A 22,825-nucleotide genomic window follows, 5' to 3' on the forward strand; every position below is an offset into this window, starting at 1 on the left:
AGTGACTACAAATATTCTAACAATCAAAGAAACTACCAGGAGAATAATAAGTAAAGAAAATACTATTAGGGGTATCTGAATAAGAAACTATCAACTTTTGGTATAAAGGAACAGCAGATTTTTAAAAAATGACCATTGTTTGAGAAACAAAAGTCATAGGCAAATCAGAAATTTTGTGTCAAACAGGATTACTTGGAAATAAAATGGGCAGTTTTATTAGTTTACTCTCTTGATATATTAACATAATCAGGATAAAGTTTGAAGAAAGCGTTCTACTCTTTCTATTTCAAATAATCTTTTGGTCTGGATTGAATAAAACAAGGTCAAACTACAACCACACTTCCCGAGAGCGCACATTAACTAATTAATGCATGTAAAGCACGTGAGGTCATCTTCTGTTTGCGCCTGCTCCCCAAAGCCTTGGCTGCTGGTGGGTCTCTCTCTATGGTCAGGGGATACTTGGCAAGCCTAAGAGATCCATAGGGGGTAGAAAAGATTGAGAGTCTTGAAAGTATGAGGTGCATTAGAAATACTAAGAAATTATAAAATCTGCCAAGGCTTTACAAAGTCTTGGAAAATCAGACTACTAAAAATCAGTCTGTTTTTAGTATTGTTATTAAAATACTGTGGATGAAATAGCCTAAAGTAATAATCTTCAAAAGTTACCCATTCCTTTTGGTTTCATGCATGTTGGTAAGTATGTAGTATGCATGTTTCATTTCATTATATGTGAAATCTGAAACATTTATAAAATTATCTCAATGAAAATATCTTAGGAAAATATACATACTTAATTTAAATGACTAGATTATAACATTAGAAGAATTAGACCACTATCTTGAACTGGAACGACGTGTTTAGCAACTACGAAACAGACTGTTTAAAAGTACATTTTAAACCCTAGATCAGGAGAGGGTAAATTAAGAATACACTAGTTAAATGCTTGTGGTCTGGATTTATACTAGAATATCTGGTCTCGTAATTGAAATAGAACATATGTTCCTTTGTCAATAGGATGTTTTACATTTTGTCAAAAATCTTTCTTGGTCATCTAGTGTGTCACACTCTCCAGCTATTTCCTTTCAGCTTGAACTAATTAGATTCCTAGGAAGCAAACTGACATTTTGGAAGATGTGATTCTATTGTTTAATGTGTGGTGGTTTTGCCAGGGGGAAAGATGCTCCTTCTCTCTCCAGATGTGGCATTATTTCTGCTGGGCTCTTCATCATGATCTCTGGACCATTCTACCCCCCAAGTTAGCCCAGGAGATTCTAGCAGAAGTGCTGGAGAAATCTTTGGGTCTACAGGCTGCCAGATATGCTCGAGCCCATCCCAGTTATAAAAGAACTCCACAGATAAGGTAATTGAAATTATGAAAACCATAGCTTTTCAAGAAAAATTTTTCATCTGTTGTATAATGCAGAATGCAATTCTGAGTCTCATGACTTAACTCCTTGTATATTTAACATCTGAAAGGAAATCACATTCAATTCTCCTGAGATATTTAAGAGGAAATGTAGAAGTTGAATCAAAATAGCTTTGCTCTTTTTTCTTCTTAAAACCTCATATAGAATCCATTCGTTTCTGGGAAAAAAAATGATCCAAGATGTTTTGCAATATAGGATATATAGACACAAAGGTTAATAAGCTAAAGAGAGAAAATTAAAGTCCTGGAATGGAGAAGAAAAAGCCAGGCTGTGATGGACTGGTCAAGTTGATTTTGTACTTCTTTATCTAATCATTTTTCTCTTTAATAAATTCAATTTTTTTTCTTTCCTCTTTTCCTTAATTTTTTCCTTTCTTCTCATTATGGATTATCAAAAGCCAGTTCAAAAAAAAGTGAAAACATTGAAAATAAGGGGCAACAGTCACTGGGTATTAAATCAAAGACTGAATTATGATCAAATTCTGAGTTCCCTAGGCAATGACAAAAATGACTTACAAAAATGTTCTATTACATGACCACATTGGTCTGTACGAAGAGATGACTTTTGCTTTATAAATATTCTGTCTAATGTGATTAAGACCTGTCTTCTAGGTATAAGAATTTTTTTTCAGATATATTTTAGGACATCAGAGAATTTTTTTTTTAAAGGCATGAGGAGTCATTTCCTGATCATGTTCTTATAAAACATGCTGCAATTTGAAGGGCATTTAGGTCCTGCTACAGTGTTTCATAAATATGGTATTTTGCACGGGCTGTTTTGAATTATAGAGCAGATTTTTTTAAAAAAATTTGAGCTCTGAAGAATAAATGGAAAATTCCTTTTGAGAGCAAAGAATACCTTCATTCTTTTCCTTCTGTAGTGTAAATCACATTTGACTATGAGGTGGCAAGTCATCATGAGATTTTTGTGAAATCAGATTTACTGTTAGCTCATGAAATAGTATATGTAATTAACTAACTGTACTATGAAGACTCTTCTAGTAACCAGTACTGTCTGGATCGCAACTGTCACGTAACCAAAGCCATTTATATATGTAATAAATTTGAGGCCGAATGCCATTTAAATAAATAAATCTTCAAACTTATTTTACTTCCCATCCTCTAGCTTTTCGACTTTGAATTTAAAAAAAAAAAAAGGAAATTAACTTAGTTCTGTAACAATTTAGTCATATTGCAAAATAATACTTAAACCGGTCTATGGGACCCTATTATAACCTAAGGAAAATAGAAATGAAGAAATGAGTTCATGAGTAAAATGAATGATAAAAATCCTGAAACTATTAGGCATTCCCATTTGTGCTTCCCGTATCATTTCTTCTTATTTCCCACTTGCTGGGAGAACCTGTTACCCAATCTTGTGATTTTCTTTTCAGAGCTTACACTTGAGTGAGAAGATTTGTTCTGCTGTAAAATTTTACCTGCCATATATATGTGGAAAGAAGCCTATTTTCTTTTAATTTCGTCTCTCTCTTGCTCACTGCAATTTTAAGGTCAACCTTTGAGCCTCTTGAACAGATTCCTAATAATGCAGAATAAGCTGATCTTTTAAATGGTACTCCTGAAACTCTTCCCTATTGTAGACCCCACCATCCCTGAAGGTAATGGTATTATAGGCCACCTCACAGGGAAACTCTTTGATACCTTCTATCTGTTTTTGAGCTTGAAAGCTCTAATAACTAACTGACCTTGCTTTTATCCGATATGCTTAATACAAGAAATATGGATGAAAGTATAAATAGCAAGCTGAAAAATGATTTTATTTAACATGATTTTCTTCTTTTTCTTTTCCATAGACTTGATGTTACAACAATTTTAATATGCACAGAAAATATGTTATGGTCAGTCTGTTCATCCGTACGGGAACTTTTGAATCCTCATGAATATAGAGATGATAAAATTTTTAAAATTCACACCCATTGTAATAATCTGTTTACAACATTAGTAATTTTGACGTCACCATTAACAGAATTATATAAGTAAGTGTCATATACATGTTCTCTTTAGCTATTATGATATACGAAATAATATGATTTAGCAAAGTTATTTTCATACCAGTTGTTGAATTTTGTGAAGTAGCAAGAAGAATGATTTTGAAGTGTATTTTTGATACGGTGAAATGGGTCAACTTTATAAAACTGACACCAATCAACATGGGTTTTTTTCACCCTCAAAGCTTTTACTCCAAATGATGTGTTATAGCCCTAATGGTCAGTTCAGTTCAGTTGATAAAGTTCCAATAAAAAAAGGAGCATTTTGAGCTTCACACCTCAGGTGTTTAAATGCTTGAATTAGATTGAAATAATGACTGGGTTGGTTATCTCAGTCACTGCTTAATAAACTAGAGAAATAAAATCATATCTGATTGTTTTTGCTCTTTTTAAAATGTATTTTTAATTTCAACTTCTTTTACAAAGCAAATTACTCTAATAAGATATAAATTTAAGAAAAAAATTGTCCTAAACTAAGGCCAAATCTCAAAGAGGCTTAATGGCTCTACACCATCAGTTAATCTGTCTCAGATTTGTATTTTAATATTAGACTTTAGTGTCTGAGCTAACAATGTCAAGTGGAAATGGAAATAAGTAATTACACTGAAAAAATGTTGAAATATTTTACTTACCTAAATAAATAAGAAGTAGAGAAACCTAAAATTTTTGAACTACTTTTGATGTCTGGTTAATTTGACTCAAATCTGTAATGTTATAGAAGAGAGAAGAATATAACCTATAATAAAACATTAATATAATTTTATTGAAACCATTCTCCAAAATTGTCACTTTATCCTGAAAAACTGGATAATTTTATATTCTTAGCTTCTTGGATAGTAAAATCTTCAAATAATATTTCCATTTCTTATGATAAATTAGGTAAAGTATTCCTTTCTTTAAAATTCCGGAATGATATGAAAATATTGACTTTCAGAAAGTAAATTTTGAGACTTTTCTGTTAGAAATTCTAAGTGTGATTAACAGCTTTGATTTCCATTTCCCTAAACTTTTTACCCACTGACATTTAGTAAACCCATTGTTTACAGATTATACTTTCTGGCAACCCAAGGTTAGAAAGAATTTTATAAATGGAAAATTTGTTCAGAAAGAAGAAATAGTGAGATAATTGCCTTAAGTTTATATATCATTATATATTCAGTGGTTCATAATCATGAAAAGCCCCTGGTCTGAGGCCCATAATAAATCCCAGTAAATTAAACTGATTTGCCATAGATGAAAAAATTGCTGTGTTCTCAGTTCAACGGGCTATTTCATCTAAGACGAAGGCCCTGTGAAAATCAGGAACAAAGCTCACAAATTTCATGGATTGGTCATGGTGAGCAATAGTGAATTTCATGGTTTGTCAAAGATGAAAAGAAAAGTTTAACCCCCTCCCAATGCATTTGTAAAACAAATAAATTATTACCAAAGATTGCATATAATAATAATAATGTAACATGCATTCATTATTATTAACCCATGGTCTTTTGATCCATTTTTTAACAACTATGCCAGTACTCAAATTGCTGTGATTTGTGCATTGGATTATCTCATTCAATAAATTTAAATTGCTAATTTTAACAAAGATAACTGAACATTTTACACAAAGGACTGTATCTGTTGTTTTTTTTAACATAAAGTATAACTAGCTATATTGCTTTGAAGCATGGACGACAGTCAAATTATACTCTAATTTTTTTTAATGTTTCTCAGTTCATAAAAAATTTTCACTGTTTATTCATTCGTATTGATTTAAATTTTATAATTGTTTTCCTAGAATATAAATCTAAATGTTGAAATATATTTTGCTTTGTATTGACAAAATGGAATCCATAGGGTAGTGTGTTCCTCACCACTAGAGAGAAAATGTATGTGTATTACAAGAACTCTATCAATTTATATAGCTTCTTTTCAAAGCCAGGACATGGAGTTGTTATATTATTGGCATTTTAGACAAAATTGTATCCCTATCTCACATTAAAAAATTAAACCATATGTTTCTGAGGAATTGGTGTAAAACTAACAATCGATGTCAATAGTACTGAATTTTTATAAACTATACCTGACATTTGTCTTTGTCTTCCTATGTGATATGCCTCTTTGGAAGATGACTGCCTTTATTCCATGTAGTTCTGACAGATAAACAGAAGGCATTTTCCTTTCAAGGCTAAACACAGAACAACTAAATCCCAGGGCAGGAATACACGATTCTAAAGCCTTTGCAGGAAAAATGAAACCTCTTAGTGAAATGTGCACTCTCTTTTAACTCTTCTTTGTAGATTTTCTGTTAGAATGTTGTAAAAGAAGTACTTTAGGCTTGTCCTCCTGCTGAAATATAAAATATTCACTATGCATTTTCCAAAATGCTCATTGCTTTTAGTTCTTTTGTAAAGGCAGTTAAACTACACATTCGAAAATGCACTCATACGCCTGCTCACATGCATGCCCACGCAGTGGTTTTATATGCTGCATTTTGCTGCATAGAATAATAATTTCAGTTTGTATATAGCAAGTTAAAAATTAAGCATAAAAGACAATTAAGTCATAGAATTTCAAGTAAATGCAATTTAGTTTTAATTCAACAAACGGTGTTGCATGCCTAGCCCCAAGGATACAGCATAGGAGATAGAACAGTGAGCAAGATGTATTATCTGCCCTAAAGTAACTTAAGAAAGTCTGAGAAATTTTATTATTAAGAGTAAATAATAAATTATATTATGTTTCATGTATCTATATATTCTCCAAAATGTTTATGTATCATATAAAAACTCCTTCTGAGAGTGGAAACTTTTGAAAGTTTACTGTCCCCAGTATTACAGCATTTAATAACGTGGAAGAATAGGATTTAAGTGCAATTGACAGCATACCATGCAAAGGCCATTGTCAAATCAAATATTGGTCACTAAGCCAATACTCAGCTGACCCAACTTGGGGTCTATCTGGTGTCACTCATATGGCTTTTGAATCACTAAATTCCAATGTATTCTGATGCTGTGTTCATACTTCAATGTCAAACTAATGCTAGGTTTTTGAGGTTATTGCCTAGCCTGTTATTTTTAAACCATTTCAGTGACCCTCACCAAACAGAATGTGTTGGATTAAAACTTTATTTTTATACTTCAAAATAGCTGGCACACTTCGACCAGCCATTTTGAGGTTGGCAGTTCCTCAAAATATTAAGGGTGGAGTTACCATATGACCTAAAAACTCCACTCCTAGTTATCTACCCAAAAGAAATGACAGCATGTGTCCGCACAAAAACTAGTACATAAATATCCATAGCAGCATATTTCATAATACCCAAAACATGAAAAATAACTCAGAGTCTGTCAACTGATGAATGGTTAGACAAAATGTGGTATACTTATACAATGGAATGTTATTTAGCAATAGAAAGGAATGAAGTACTAATACTTACTACAATAGGATGAACCTTGAAAGCATACTAAGTGAAGCAAGTCAGTCACAATCATATTGTATGATTCCATTTGTATGAAATATCCAGAATAGGTAACTCTACAGAGACAGAAGTAAATGATTTTAATTGATGCCAAGGGTTAGGGATGAGATAGTAGTGAATGTTGCACAACTCTGAATAGACTAAAAATCATTGAATTATGCACTTAAAATGGGTGAAATGAATGGTATATAAATTATATATCTCAAAGATGTAAAAAATGAATGTAGACTAAACCAAAATAAAAGTATAAAAAATATAAAATCAAATGAGGGCGAGCAACAGTGGCTCAGTGGCTGAATTCTCGCCTGCCATGCCAGAGACCCAGGTTCTATTCCCGGTGCTGGCCCATGCCAAAAAAAAAAACAACAAAAAAAAATCAAATGATTGTTAGAATGAAGAATGATCTAAAAACTGACATTTCTTCAGTATTAACCATTTTGCTTAGATTGAATTATTCATTTTCTCTCTCTCCCTCTAAACCTTACTTTAAAGGGAAATTCTCAATTTAAAAAAAAACAACCTGAAATTAAAATGTGGTCCTAAACAAGTGAAACACTAGAAAATGGCTGGTCTTTAATTTGGGAGAAAGCCTGTGCCCTACTCCGATTCCTGGGGACAAGTCCTGTTCTACCTTTCCATCATACACCTTGTTCTCGACTTGCCCTTTGGCTGTGTCCCACCCAAGATTTCTCTTCACAGTTGGCCCTAGAGTTCATCCTCCTTCCCACAAATCTGACAGTGACTCTTATTATTTATTCATTCTATTTTTTACCGTGTATTACTATGTACCTACTGGAAGCCAACCATTGTGCCAGTGATCGGTGACCTTCATCTTTTTCCTACTTCAAGGAGTTATTTTCATCATGAGAAATTCAAATGGAGCAGGGGAAATATGGGGAACCATACTTGACCACAAGTGTCTGGTTTCTGTCACTTAATGACATTTAGGCAACTACTTGTAGCCCCATGGAGAGTGCTGGTTTATGCAAGTAAAATAGCAACTTATGATTCTGTTGAAATTGGCAAAGTAGATTGAATGGGGTTATCTTTACATGTCCATAGTTATCTGTGATTTTAGTTCCATCAGAAAGATTCATTATGTTATCAGTTATCCCAAATATTCCTGTGTTGTCTCAATACTTCGTTTTCAAACTAAATTCTACTTCTTCCGAGGTGGTACTTTTCATGTGATAGTTTTATTTTATTGAGTACCTCCAATGGCCCAGGCACCATGGAAAACACAAATAGTACAAGAAGTCTAGCCTTGCCCCTCCACTTCCGTGGAGCTTACATCCTTGGGCTGCCTCAATTCTGTTGTGGGAATTTATTCCATTAGCATCACATTATGAGATACAGTTCTCCTGGGAGGGCAGCCAAGAGGAGGGTGACACAAGTGAAGCATAAAACCCAGCTAACTCTTTTTAGCTTTCTGTCACTTGTTCTCACTAGTGGTGTGCATTGGAGTCATTTCTTTCTAGCAGCTGGCAACAGAAGCCCAAGGAGCCAGTCAGTTTTGTTAAGAAAAGAAATGAAAAGAGGGCATCATAATTGTGGGCAGAGAAGCAAAACTAAAAAGAAATAGGGATAGAGTGCTGAAGTGGGGTGATGTGGTCAACTCAGGGGCAGGATGATATTAGTGAGGGAAAGAGGCATAGGTTAGTTGATGCTGGAGAAAGGGCACATGCAAGACATTTCCCTAAATTCACTTTTTTTTCCTTTAAGCAAAACCACATTTAGAGTCTGCTAATTTGGGAATGTGAAGAAATGTATTCTGCCTCAGCCTATAGATAATTATTTTTAAAGGAATATTTAAATATTTCATATCAAAATTCTTTTATGCTTTGTGGAAAATATAACTTTCTGGCTCATGAGGTTGTGTTTTACTCTCCACTCTGAATTATTTAGAGAATCCCTTCTTTAACTGTATACCAAGACATCATTAGAGGTTATCTAATAGCTAGCTTATAATTTCATTCCCCCATTGAGGCTTGTGGGCCAATTTCACCCTGTTATACTCTCCAGAATAATGAAACTAATTTGGGCTCTTGCTGTGGAATTAAATGCTCGTATAGATCCCACCCCCTCTGAGACCATAAACATCTGCCATAACATTTCTTATAGCCAAATAACCTTAACTGTTACCAGTACAATTGAGAAATTGTCACAGGAATAAAAAGGCTTAGGTAATGGCAGAAATGTTAAGTAACGTGTTGCCAGTGGTTTGTAGTCTAGGAAATTTTGGCATCAAATAACCATTCCACTACTATCAGGCTCTCCTTAAAAAAAAATTGAGGATAAAACCATAGTTAGGCAAACTTTTAGAGCTACTAGGGACTCTGTCAGTTTTGAGATCATTGATCTTCTTAAGACCTATTTGCTAGTATTGTTTTCTTACTGATAATAGTTTAAGTATGTTGAGCCCTTGCTAGGTGGGAGGCACTTTGCTAAAGCCTTATCTCACTTAATCCTCACAGGACCCCGTGATAGGATTATTATTGTTATCCCTGTTTTACAAATGAGAAAACTGAGGCTAAGTGAATTTCCAAACAGCGTTGCTCAGCTAGTAAAAAGCACACCCACGAGACAAATCCAGGCTGTGTGGTTCCAGTGCTCCTGCACTGCCCATATGTTGCGTGTAAATGACCCTCCATGACCCTACCCTGGGGCAGGGGGTAGCCAACAAAAAGTAAATGTAGAAAAATGGAAGGTAAAGATAAATCCTATGAAGAAACATAAAGCAAAGTAAGGAAACAGCGAAGGATGGGGTGGTGAGAAGGGATATATTTCAGATAGCGTGGTCAAGAAAGACTTATTGAAGAAGGTCTTAAGGCGGAGGAATCTATGGCTCTAGCTCAACATGACAATGTGGCCCTTCTTGGCAAGATACTTATTCTTGGAGAAACAAGTTGCCCCAGATAATTGGACAAATGGGGATTTGTGTGAAGGACTCCAAGAGGCAGGTAGAAAAGCAAGCATAGTCTACGATACCACTTGGCTCTGTTCACAAACTCCAGTCCCTCCTGCTCTCTCACCAAGTTTTCCATCTCTTGACCATTGTTTTCCCTCAGTCTGTCACTTTCTTTGAGACAGCCTGTCTTTCCATCCCCATTGGGGCATCTCTTCTGCCACTTACACAGTACTCTCCTTTCAGTCCCCTTGCATGTCCTTCCCCAATACCCTCATTGTCTTGGCGATTGTATCCAGAATCGGAAACACTGCTGGGGAAGTCACCTGGCTTGCCTTTTGTACCTTTTAACAATCTCGCTCTTTGTCCAATCTCTGGGCAGCCCCCTCTACCAACCTTCTGCACTTTTGTTCAGCTGCCTAATTTGCCCATCTCACTATTTGTTAGCAGATGGCTTTGCCCTGTACTTCTCTCAGGACCTCTTGAAAATCAGACATGCAATTTAATTTCTAATCTCCATTCTTGATAAGTATCTTAATCCCTACTAATCCCCATGTCCCTTTTTTGGTCTCTGATGTAAGTGTGACTCTTTTGCCAATCAAAGGAAATCTTTTCACCTGAGCTCTTGATGGCATTTACCTTCCACTCTGTGGCCTTAATCTTAGATGTTCCATCTTCTGGCTCCTTTCCCTAAGTCTATCCTTTATTAATTAATAATCCTTTTTTTTTTTTTAATAATGTGTTTCTTTCCTTAAAAAAAAACAGTTTGTAGGGCAGTGCAATGGTGGCTCAGTGGCAGAGCACTTACCTGCCACCCCCGATTCCCGGTGCCTGCCCGTGCAAAAAATAAAGCAGTTTGTACTCATTGTCTCCTATTCTACTCCTACCATTCACTCACTACATAGCAGTTGAGCATCTGCCCTTGTCTTACTAAACAAACAACCTGTATAGGTCATCTAATCAGTAACTGAATTTACTTTTTTACAATTTACAATGTACTTAATCTCTCTGCAGCTTTTGTGGTATTGGCTATTTTCTCTTCCCATGGCTTCCCTAACATCACTTTCTCTGGCTCTCCATCTACTTTTCTCATTATTCCTTCTGGATTTATTTGTGCTTCTTTTTTCTCTGCTCACCCTTTACATGTTAGTGGGTTCTGTAATTCCATCCTTGTCCATCTTTTTCACCTTATACTTTCTCTGGGTAATTTCATCTTCTCCCATGGCTTCACCATTCTGCTGATGACTTCCACATCAATATCCTCAACCCAGATGTCTCCTGTAAATCCAAATTCCTACTGATGTCTCTTCTTGAGTGTACTCAACCCCTCCCCTCCAACTTCTCCAAAACTAAGTAAAAACCTGGGAGTCATCTAGGCTTCTCTCTTTCTCTTCACTCTTTCCCCCTTTATATTCCTTCTTGTACCATTTCCTACCCCATGTCATTAGGGGATAAATATTGTTAATTCTATTAATTTAACATTTTTTTTGTATTTGTCTCCTACTCACTATTTCCTCTACTTCTGCCTTGGTTTAGGCCATTATCTTTCTTCTGCCAGGACTATTGCAGTAGCATCTTCAATATTTCCCAGTCTTTATCCCCTTCTAATCCACTATCCTCTCCTTACTGCTGGCCACCTGATTTTTCCAAATGTTAAACTGCTAGTATCACTCTCATGCTATAAACTCTTCAGTGATACCCCTTTGTTAGTTCAAAATCCAGACTCCTTAGAAAAGCATCTGAGTGATCCCTACCTACATTCTGCCTCTTCCTCTAGCTCTCACCGTGGAATTAATGGAACGGAAATATGATCATCCGACATGGAAGTCTATTCAAGGAGTTTGTTCTTAATTGGAATTTAGTGAGAAAAAAATGGTGTCCAAGTAAATTATGTAGTAAAAGTCTAAAAAATTTCCAAGTGTGTTTTATTAGCAGGTGGCTTATTCTACAAGACGAACAGGGAACAGAAAGGTCACCTTTGAGAAATGTGGGGATACGAGAAGCAGGATGTGGACTGAAAAGACAAGAAATAATACTAAATCAAAGTCAAAAGTTGTTTCAATGGTCTTAACAGTTCATATAGTTCATATTTGCTTTTTATTCTGACGGAATTTATTTGCATCTCCTTAGGACTTTTCAGCATGGCATGGATGTTTCTGCTTCAGATTCCTTAAGATCGGTTCTCAATCAGCCGCTATATTGGTTGTCTTGCATAGAACATTTCTACCCTTCTTTCCTCAGGTGAGTGCTTTTTGCATAATATCTGTAATTCTATGATTGCTTTCCAAGTTTAGTATAAACTTTTATTCATGATTGAAAATGCTTCTTAAAACAAAACTCTTAACTTTTCATAATATTTGTTGTGAGGGAGATAAAGAGTATTAGTTCTCTCTTTTTTTAGCTCAAGAACCCAAGGCATAGGCCTCATAATCATTCTGCTAACTAATATCTTCAGTGATAAAAAAAATGTGAATTATTTAACTAAATCAGAAGTTAAGTGTTTTGCTAGTTTTCTAGCCATTTTAAAATTCTTCCTTCTTGGTCTGTGACTAGGGATTTTACAGTTTTCCAGCTAATTATTAAACATAAGCAATAAAACGGGATAATCTATGTTACTCACCCAAAGCCTTACACAGAAGTTGAGAGAGGAGTAACTTTTAAGGTTATGAATAGGGTCTTTCACTTTTTGTATTTAATTAGCAGCATCTAAAAATAAGTAAAATCATTTAAAGTATGAAATGTAATTCCAGAATAATCTGATGACATTTTGTGGCATTATGTAGAATGTCAGTTTGATTCTTTGCTGAATATATCATTGGAAAGTAGCTCTCCTTGGTGTCTGAGAATGAAAATACCATGTATAGCTGAAGGAGAAATTGCTAATTCCCATACATTCCTGATTAATCTTGGAAATACGCTATCAGTGATTTCCCCATCTCAGTTGACTGGTTTTCTCTTTCTCCTTGAGGACAAGAGTACTAATATGAATAGACGGTGTGAAAACCTCACACACAATCATATCTGCAGACACAATAAATATACACCCCAGACAGGTACCTGGGAAATCCAAATTAAAGAGACATACACTACTTCTAAGGACCTCAGTGTTTGGTTATTACTTGCAAGACCATCTCAATACTCTGTCACTGCGCATGTAAATGCACCCCTATTATGGTCATTAGGGACTAAATTACCAACCCTTTATATTTACTATTGCAAAAGCATCTTAACAAATTAAACAGCAGGATCTCTTACAGTGACTCAAGCAAACAACTGTCATTTTGATGATTTCCATTTGTTCTCTAAATTATTATCACCTTTGCCTTAATCTATATTTATTACTTACTTTTACCTTCTCTCTGAAAATGTTGGAGTTGGCCCCTTTAGGTTTATCTTTACAAGACTTCCACCTCCAGGCTTGTTCCAGCTCATCACAGGCCTGTTGAAAATGGGTTTGTTATCTTTCAAATAGTTAATCCATGTATTTAACTTCTTTCTCCTGCCTCTACCTAAAGCAAACGTAAATGTAACACAACTTTTCTTTCTTTTTGCTTCTGTTTAGCAGCCAGTCTCCACTATCATCCTAACACAAATATTAGAACATGTGGGAGACTAGGCAGCCCATAGTGAAAATGCAATTTATACATGCTTTCAGGAGGGCAGTTTAGCAATGTGTACCAAAAACCTTAAAAGTATTTGTGGCCCCTCTTCCAGCAATTCCATTTCTAAGAATCAGTCATATGGAATTAATCAGAGATATTGTCAGTGATTTCTTAGTAAAGTTGTTCATTGAAGCATTAATGTAAAAGGAAAAATTGAAAATAAATGTTGCACATTACAGAATTAGGTAAATCCATTATGGGATAACCATACAATCGACTACTGTGGAGTCGTAAAAGGGTTTTACAAAACATTTGGTGACATAGGGAGATAATTGTGTTTTATGGTTAGGTGAAAAATCCAGACTAGTGATTATTCTAATCATCAAAGCCAGCCCAGCTTTTAAAGTGATAACCATGGACCAGACATAGTACCAGTGCTTACATCCATTATTGCTTTCAGATCTCACCCCAGTTCTGTGAGGTAAGCACTCACATCCTCCTTTTCAGAGAAATTATGCTTAAGTGGCAGTTTTTAAAAGAGAACAAGGCTGAGAGGTCTGGTTTTGAATCCAGGCCTGTCAGCTTCCAAACCTCAGGCTCTTGACCACTGTACTCCCCCTTCCAAAGGAAAAGCAGTTCACGATGATGCTCAGGTGTGCGTGAAAATCATTCCCTGCACAAACGAGACTATCAGCTATTCATTATGTATTTCTATAGTCTGACCATGTAGGGATTCTGATGTACTAATGTATATTGTTTGTCTCCAAGGGAGGGATCTAGTATTTGCAACTTTCCCAAACTTGAAGGAAGACAGACTCTTGTAACTGAGAAATCAGGATTTAAGGGATGATTTTGATTACTGAATCATTAGACAGATATTCCTTTTTGCTTTCTGGTATATTGGAGTAGACAGAGGGAAATTCCTGAAATCTCTAAATTGTGATCCAGCTGCCTTGATCTCTTTTTATCTTCTGATTGTATATGCCTTTATCTTCTGCACCTGTGATTGTTAACCTTGTGACTAACCTTCATTTGTACCCGGTTATCCAGTTTTTCAACTTTAGAATCTTGTACTCACTAGAGACAGCTCCTAATGTTTATTCATGAAAGGTCTTGGGTCAGCCCAAAACTAACCCACCCTGAGTCCAAAGTTATCTTGACGAGATCTAACCAAAGTGGGCCTGTCTAACATGCACAGTAGCTTAGACTTTAACCTACAAGTCACCTGTACCTCATTGTGCCATTTCTTGCAAACGTTCTCTAAGCATGTAATCAATCTGCACATGCTCGATAATTAAATCCCCTCTAATTATACCATCTGGGGCCACTGTGCTCATTATGCTAAACCCTGCCCATCTTTTTCTCTAATAAAACTATTATCAGAATTACTGCAGCTCAGGGGGACAGATTTTGGGCCGCTAGGCCATATGCACTCCTACTATGCTCCCAGCAATAAACTCGTTCTCTCTTTGAAATCCTGGTGTCTCAGGCATTGGTTGTTGAGCGTGTCAGGCAAAAGAATCCACGGCCTTTGTCTGGTAACACTTTTTTTTCCCAGGAGGTGGTTATTGGCAGGTGGGACAAAATTAGGAAGTCCTGAGCTATGCCATACTACTATATATAGAGTTAAAAAAAAAAAAACATATGCCTAGAGAAGAGTGGCATCATCAAACATGGCGATGTAAGATGGAATAATCTGCCTTCAGAATCAGCTAATAAAAGGACAAATCCTACTGCTTAGATCTCTGGGGGACTATAAAGATGAGAGAAGGACTGCATAAATGCTGCATCAAAGAAAAAGAAAAATAATCTCCAAGAACAGGTAGGAAATTCCCTTCTCAGAACTGTCAGTCCTGCCAGTCCTTATCCCGCCCCCTCACTCTGTCTCATGCAACTTGGGAATGGCTCAGAGACAGCATGGCCCAGGTCCCTCCAGCCTTGGATGCAGATGATGGAGCCACTGGCAGCATGTTAGAGCCCCAGGCATATCCAGGCACAGAAACCCAAATCCATAGAGACCCAGGGTGGAAATAAGCCACTGAGTCTTATTGTGTGCCACATACAAAAGGGCCCCAGGGAGGAAAAAAAAGAGAGGCTGCAGCAAACTGTTGGCGAGAGGTATGTGTATCAATCTAGTTATTGTTGGCAGGAAATCCTAAATGCAAAATGGACTTTTCTGGATTGATCTCATCTGGCTGCCCCCCTCCCCCGGGGCCGGATTCCGTAACAGGAAGAAACCAGAGGCAGAAAAACGTCACAGAAAAAAATACGTTGTGGTTGTTGGTGGTGAGAGGTGCTGAATAGTTAGCTGTTAAGACAGAATAGGGCCTAGAACTGAAAACTGTAAAGAAAAGGGGCACTAAGTGAGAGAGAGCATTTAAACACATCATAGGCAGAATGATCTCCATCAGAGGAGAAAATTCTGCACAAAAATAAACAGAAAAGGTGAAGATTCCTGAAGGAGGAACAGAGGAAAGGCAGAGAACTAGAAAATCCACAAAAATATGGAAGTTAACACACTCTTAATCATTGGCTCAAAGAATAAATTGCAAGGGAAATCAGCAAATATCTTGAGACAAATGAAAACAAGAACCCAACATATCAAAATTGATGGCTGCAGTAAAGGCACTGTTGAGAGAGAAATATATAACCCTAAGTGTTTACATTAAGAAAGAAGAAAGAGCTAAAATCAAAGACCTAACGGCACATCTGGAGAAACTAGAAAAAGAGCAGCAAACTAAACCCGAAGCAAGAAGAAGGAAAGAAATGACAAAGATTAGAGCAGAAATAAATGAAATTGAGAATAAAAAAAAAACAATAGAGAGAATCACCAAAACCAAAAGGTGGTTTTAAGAAAAGATAAATAAAATTGTCAAACCTTTAGCTAGTCTGAAAATGAAAAAGAAAAGAAAAAAAAAGATGCAAATAATAGAAACCACACATGAAAGTGGGGACATTACTACCAATTCCACAGGAATTAAAGGAAAATAAGAGGATGCTATGAACAACTGTATGCCAACAAATTAGACCACCTCAAGGAAATGGACAAATTCCTAGAAACACACAAAAAAACTATAATAACTCTAAAATAAATAGAAGAGCTCAACATACCAATTCCAAGTAAAGAGATTGAATTACTATTCAAAAACCTCCTGACAGCTGAGAGTAGGGACATGAATGGACATTTGCACACGGGTGTTTATGGCAGCAGGGTTCATGGTGTACAGGCGATGAAGGTAGCCCTAAGGGTACGTGGATTGAGGAATGGAAGGGGAAACTGTGGTGTATGCATACAGTGAACTATTGGGTAGCTGCAAGGAGTGAAGTTGTGAGACATGCAACTAGGCTAACCTTAAGGACAGTATGGGGAATGAAATAAACCAGAAACAAAAAGATAAATATTATAATGCCTCACAAATATGGACTAACAATATTGTGCAAACTCTAGAATTGAATTCAAGAGCATAGGCTATCACGTGAAGACTTGTACAGTTTCCTAGATTGAAAGCTCTTACAGCAGTCACATCTATTCTGGAGTTGTGCCCCGTTATTTCTAAATTCTGAGGTGCTGAGTTTTTTGTGTATAACTTGGTCATTACCTGAATCTTCAGGTATTTGTGTGACACTTGAGACTAAGAGCTAGAGTTCTGCAGCTATGAAAATCAACATTACTCCATAAAGTAACTGGTAAGAACACTGAAAAAATGGTCAGACTTCATTTAGAGATATGAATGAAGCTGATCTGGGTGGGAATAATGTAAATCAGACTGAAGGGTAAAGGATGATTTGACTGTATTTTAAAACTTCAACTTCTCTGTGATACCAAAGGAAGAGACGTTTATTTAGTGCAAAGTTTATATTTTTGATAGCACACTATCTAATCTAACTTGTATGGTCAGCTTATTTGAACACCAAAATTACATAGAACCTAGAGTAAGGAGTAAGATCTTGTTGGTTTGTGCAGGTTGGTGTGATGCCCTGATAACATCCCAGAGTAATCTGGGCAGAAGATTAAAAGGTATTTGCCAAGTCCCCCTGAGGGACTGGGGAGAAAGGTGGAAATATTAAACTTCCCCATTTGGAGAAGACCCCATATCCTCACAATCACTGGGGACTGCCAACTTGTTGGGCCAGGCCCTTGCTCTTGGCGATTGTCCTAATGAAACTTATTCCTCCACAGGAAGAGCAAAGCCTATTTAGGATTGCGCCTAAGAGTCCCCCCAGAGGACCTCTTTGTTGCTCAGATGTGGCCTCTCTCTCTAAACTCACTCTGCAGGTGAACTCACTGCCCTCCCCCCTACATGGGACATGACTTCCAGGGTTGTAAATCTCCCTGGCAGCATGGGACTTGACCTCTGGGGATGAACCTGGCCCTGGCATCATAGGATTGAGAAAGACTTTCTGACCAAATGGGGGAAAAGGAATTTAAGAAAATAAAGTTTCAGTGGCTGAGAGATTTCAATAGACTCGAGAGGTCATTCTGGAGGTTATTCTTATTCAGTATACAGATATCTCTTTACAGTTTTTGGTGTATAGGAATAGCTAGAGGGAAATACCTGAAATTGTTGAACTGTAATTCAATAGCCTTGATTCTTGAAGGTAATTGAGTAACTCTTGAGCTTTAAAGGTGTGACTGTAGGATTATCAAATCCTTGTGACCGACATTCACTTTACCCACAGGGAAAATATGAGTAAGAAAAAAAAAGGCAAAAAATAAACAAATAATGGGAGGGTGTGCATATGGGATGTTTTGAGGTGGTATTTTTTTTTTTACTTTTATTTTTATTTTTATGTTTTTGGAGTATGAAAATGTTCAAAAATCAATTGTGGTGAATGCACAGCTATATGATGATACTATGAACCACTGTTTGTACAATTTGGATGATTAATATGCTATGTGAATACATAATATATCTCAATAAAATTGCCTTAAAAAAAATACCTCCCAACACAGAAAACCCAGGACCAGATGGTTTCATGGGTGAATTCTGCCAATCACTCCAAGAAGAATTAATACCAATCCTGCTCAAATTCTTCCAAAAAACTGAAGAGGAGGGAACACTAAATAACTCAATCTATGAGTCTGACATCACACTAATACCTAAGCCAGATATAGATACTACAAGAAAAGAAAATTAGAGACCAATTTCTCTTTTAAATAGAGGTTCAAAAATCCTCAACAAAATACTTGAAAATAGAATCCAAAAGCACATTAAAAGAATTGTACACCACGATCAAGTGGGTTTTATCAAGGGTATGCAAGGGTGGCTTAACATACCAAAATCAACTAATGTAACACACCAGTTTAACAAAATGAAGAGAAAAACCACATAATCATGTTAATTGATGCAGTAAAGGCATTTGACAAAATCCAGCATCGTTTCTTAATAAAAACACTTTGAAATAATAGGAATCGAAGGAAACTTCCTCAACATGTTAAAGAGCATATATGAAAAACCCACGACTAACATAGTCAAAAGTAAAAGACTGAAAGCTTTCTTCTAAAATCTCGAGCAAGACAAGGATGCCCACTGTCACCACTGCTATTCAACATTGTGCTGGAATTTCTAGCCAGAGCAGTTAGACAAGAAAAAGAAATAAAAGGCATCCAAGTTGGAGATGAAGAAGGACAACTTTTACTATTTGTAATGACATGATCCTGTAAGTAGAAAGTCTTAAAAAAATCTACAACAAAGCTACTAATGTATTAGTAAATGTATTCAGCAAAATGGCAGGGTACAAGATCAACCCACAAAAATCAATAATGTTTCTATACACTAGTAATGAGAAGTCAGAAGGGGGAATCAAGACATAAATTTCATTTACAATAACAAGTAAAAGGATAAATATCTAGGAATAAACAAGGAGGTAAAGGACTTGTACAAAGAAAACAACAAAATTGCTGAAAGAAATCAAAGAAGGCCTAAATAAATGGAAGGGCGTTCTGTGTTCATGGACTGAAAGACTAAATATCATTAAGTTGTCAATTTTATGCGTAATGATTTATAGATTCAACCCAATCCCAATCAAAATTCCAATAGCCTACTTTGCATAAATAGAAAAAGTCAATTTTCAAGTTCATTGGGAAGGGTAGGAGGCCCGAATAGCCAAAAACATCCTGAAAAAGAAGAATGAAGTTGGAGGACTCAAATTTCCTGACTTTAAAGTTTATTACAAATGTACAGTGGTCAAAACAGCAGGATACTGGAAGAAGTATACACATAGAGAAACCCATGGAATCAAACTAAGAATTCAGAAATAGATCCTCAATTAATTTGGTCGATTGATTTTTTTTTTTTTTTATGCTGTAAACATTCTAATGGTTATTGTGCATACATTTTGGAATTTTTTTTTTACTTCAAACTGCAACAAGTTCAATAAATGTGTATAATATATAAAGAAAATACAACCAAAAGTAAAACTTGCTTTAAGTGTGTCTTGCACTTAGACCAGTGTTTTGTTTTTCTTAATATATCTTTATTTTTGAGCTGCACAAACATGCTTAAGAATTTGATCTCTATAATATGACATTTAAGAAATAAAAATATACTCCAACCTCAAAGAAATAATAAGGTTTTGCATGCTTATATGCCAAAGAAAAGAGCATATGCTAGAATACCCTTATAGAGCAGGCATCATTGAAATATGGTCACTTGATTATTGACAAGTCTGCCAAGTCCATTCAATTGGGAAACAATTGTCTCTTCAGCGACTGGTGCTAGGGGAACCAAATGCAAAAGAATGAAGGGAGTCCCCTATCTCATACCATATACAAAAATCAAATCAAAATTTGGATCAAAGACCTAAATATAAGAACCAGGATTATAAAACTCCTAGAAAAAAATGTAGAGAAGCATCTTCAGGATCTTGTGTCAGGCAATGGTTTCTTAGTCTTTACACCCAAAGTTCAAGCTATGAAAGAAAAAATAGTTAAGTGGGATCTAATAAAAAATTAAAACGTTTTGTACATCAAAGGACTTTAACATGAAAGTAAAAGATAACCTACTCAATGGGAGAAAATATTTGGAAACCACATATCCGTTAAGGGTTTAATATACAGAATATATAAAGAAATCCTACAACTCAATAATATAATATAAGACAAACAACCCAATCAAAAAATGGACAAAATACTTGAATGGACATTTCTCCAAAGAATATAAACAAATGGCTAAAAAGCACATGAGAAGATGCTCAACATCACTAGCTATGAGGGAAATGCAGATCAAAAACCACAATGAGATTCCATTTCACACCCACTAGTTTGGCTACTATTAAAAAGACAGAAAATTAAAAGTGTTGAAGAGCATGTGGAGAAATAGGAACACATTCATTGTATGTAAAATGGTGCTGCTTCAGTGGGAGACATTTTGGCAGTTCCTCAGAAAGCTAAATATAGAATTACCATATGTCCCAGGAATCCTGCTATTAGGTATATATCCAAAAGAATTGAAAGCAGGGGCTGAAACAGATATTTTCATACTAATGTTCATAGCAGCATTATTCACAAGTGCCAAGAGATGGAAGCGACCCAAACATCTGTCAGCCAATGAACAGGTAAACAAAAATGTGGTATATCCATACAATGAAATATTATTCAGCCATAAAAAGCAATCAAGTCCTGAAACATGCAACAGAATGGGTGCACTGTGACAACAGTATGCTGAGTAAAGTAAGCCAGGCACAAAAGGACAACTATTGTATAATCTCATTGATATGAAATAATTAGAATAAGCTAACTCTTAGAATTAGAATCTAGCATATAGGTTACTAGGGGCTGGGTTGAGGGTAGAGAACAGGGAGTTAATGTGTACAGAATTTCTGTTTAAGTTGATTGTAAAGTTTTGGAAATGGATTATGGTCATGGTGGTACAATATTGTGAGTGCAACAGTATTGGATTATATATTTGAATGCAGTTAAAAGGGGAAATTTAGGTCATATCTATTACCAAAACAAAAATTAAAAGACAAAACATAGGACTGTATAACATAGTGAACCCTATTGTACATGACAGATTATTGCTAATAGCACAAATAAAGAAGTGTTCTTTCATGGATTGTGACAAATGTACCAACTCATGAAGGGCGTTAATTATAAGGTGGGATATGGGAAAAAATACATCTAATGTAAACCATGGACTATAGTTAATAACATTAAGATTCTTACAGCAATTGTAACAAAAGTTCCACACTAATGCAAAACGTCAACGATAGGTGAATATATGGGAATGCTGTATTTTTGCCTGATTTTTCTTTAAATATACAATTAAACATTTTTTAAAAGAAACAAAAACGTATGCATAGAAAAAGGGAGATTGAAAGGCTATATACCAGAGGGTTTATGGTTCTGGGAGGTAGGATTGCAAGTAGTTTTACATTTCTTCTGTATAGTTTTCTATATTTTCCAAATTTCATATATGAGTACAATTTAATTTTTAAATAAAAACAAATTTTTAAAAAACAAAAAGAGAGCCCATGTTCTTTGATTGCTCTTTTGTTCACGAAGCTTAATCTAGAACCTCTATATGGATGATTTCAAGCTCTGAGCACTTACTTTGCCCCAATATTATATGTTCAGCTACCCACATTTCTTGATGACCTAGTATTCTACTGAAACCCAATATAATGTCTTTAGCCGATCCTTCCTCCCTTGCTTGTCCTTCATGAAGTCTTTTCTTTTGAGAGTGTGATCATTCTTAAATGCTTCCTGAATAGAATCTTAGTCATGATACCCACCTTGAACTTCTTCTTTTGCTTAAGCCTAACCTGTTTTCATATCTTGTTGATTCTTCTCCCAGAATTCTTTAGAGCCACCTCTTTTCTCCAACCCATTATAACTACCTTAGCCCACTTTACTATTATTCATATGTTTAAAATATTATTTTCATTGTGTCACTTTCCTGCTCATGAACCAATAGCAGCTAGGGTCTAATTCCTCTGTTTTGCCCACACTGTCTTTCCTGGAGCCCACAAGAATTTTCTCTGCGCCAGTCAAGTCTCCTCACTACAAGACAGTTATCCCATATTTTTAAATTTCATTTATTGTTTAGTCTCAGCTTCAAGCTTTTATTTATATACTTGCCTCTCCAGGAATGCCTTTGTTTCTCCCCTTTCTGAATTCTCCCTGTGAGGTCCAGTGTGGGTCGTACCACAATTAGTGCCATACTTTCTGCCAATTATTCTCTTAAAGGTTCCTACAATCTGTTTAGAAAGGCACTGTCCACATGATTTATGATCAGACTAGTGGTTCAGTCGAGGAGCCCAGGATATGGCAATAAAAGTAATTTCAAAATAATTCAGGTTATTTGTCAGCATTTCTCAAACCCTGCAATGGGGATTCCTAGACCACCATCATATGGCCTTAACAATCTCCGCCTTCCATCCATTTCCCTCACATGCATCAGCTGTTTTGGAAAGTCTTCC

General features: G+C 35.8%; 1 protein-coding gene across 8 annotated transcripts in view; it reads left to right on the forward strand.

Annotated features, from left to right (window-relative positions):
• Positions 1-22,825, forward strand: part of KIAA0825 (KIAA0825 ortholog) — a 467,160-nt gene that overhangs the window by 157,246 nt on the left and 287,089 nt on the right. For 6 of the 8 annotated variants that reach the window (XM_077139139.1, XM_077139135.1, XM_077139134.1 and 3 more), the window contains 3 exons: positions 1,170-1,360; positions 3,241-3,423; positions 11,931-12,041. In XM_077139139.1, coding sequence (XP_076995254.1) covers positions 1,170-1,360; positions 3,241-3,423; positions 11,931-12,041 — 485 coding nt within the window. The remainder of the gene's footprint in view (positions 1-1,169; positions 1,361-3,240; positions 3,424-11,930; positions 12,042-22,825) is intronic. The other 2 variants (XM_077139138.1, XM_077139140.1) reach the window with 2 other exon arrangements.

The sequence above is a fragment of the Tamandua tetradactyla genome, chromosome 21 (genome assembly GCF_023851605.1).
Source record: "Tamandua tetradactyla isolate mTamTet1 chromosome 21, mTamTet1.pri, whole genome shotgun sequence".
NCBI lineage: Eukaryota > Metazoa > Chordata > Mammalia > Pilosa > Myrmecophagidae > Tamandua > Tamandua tetradactyla.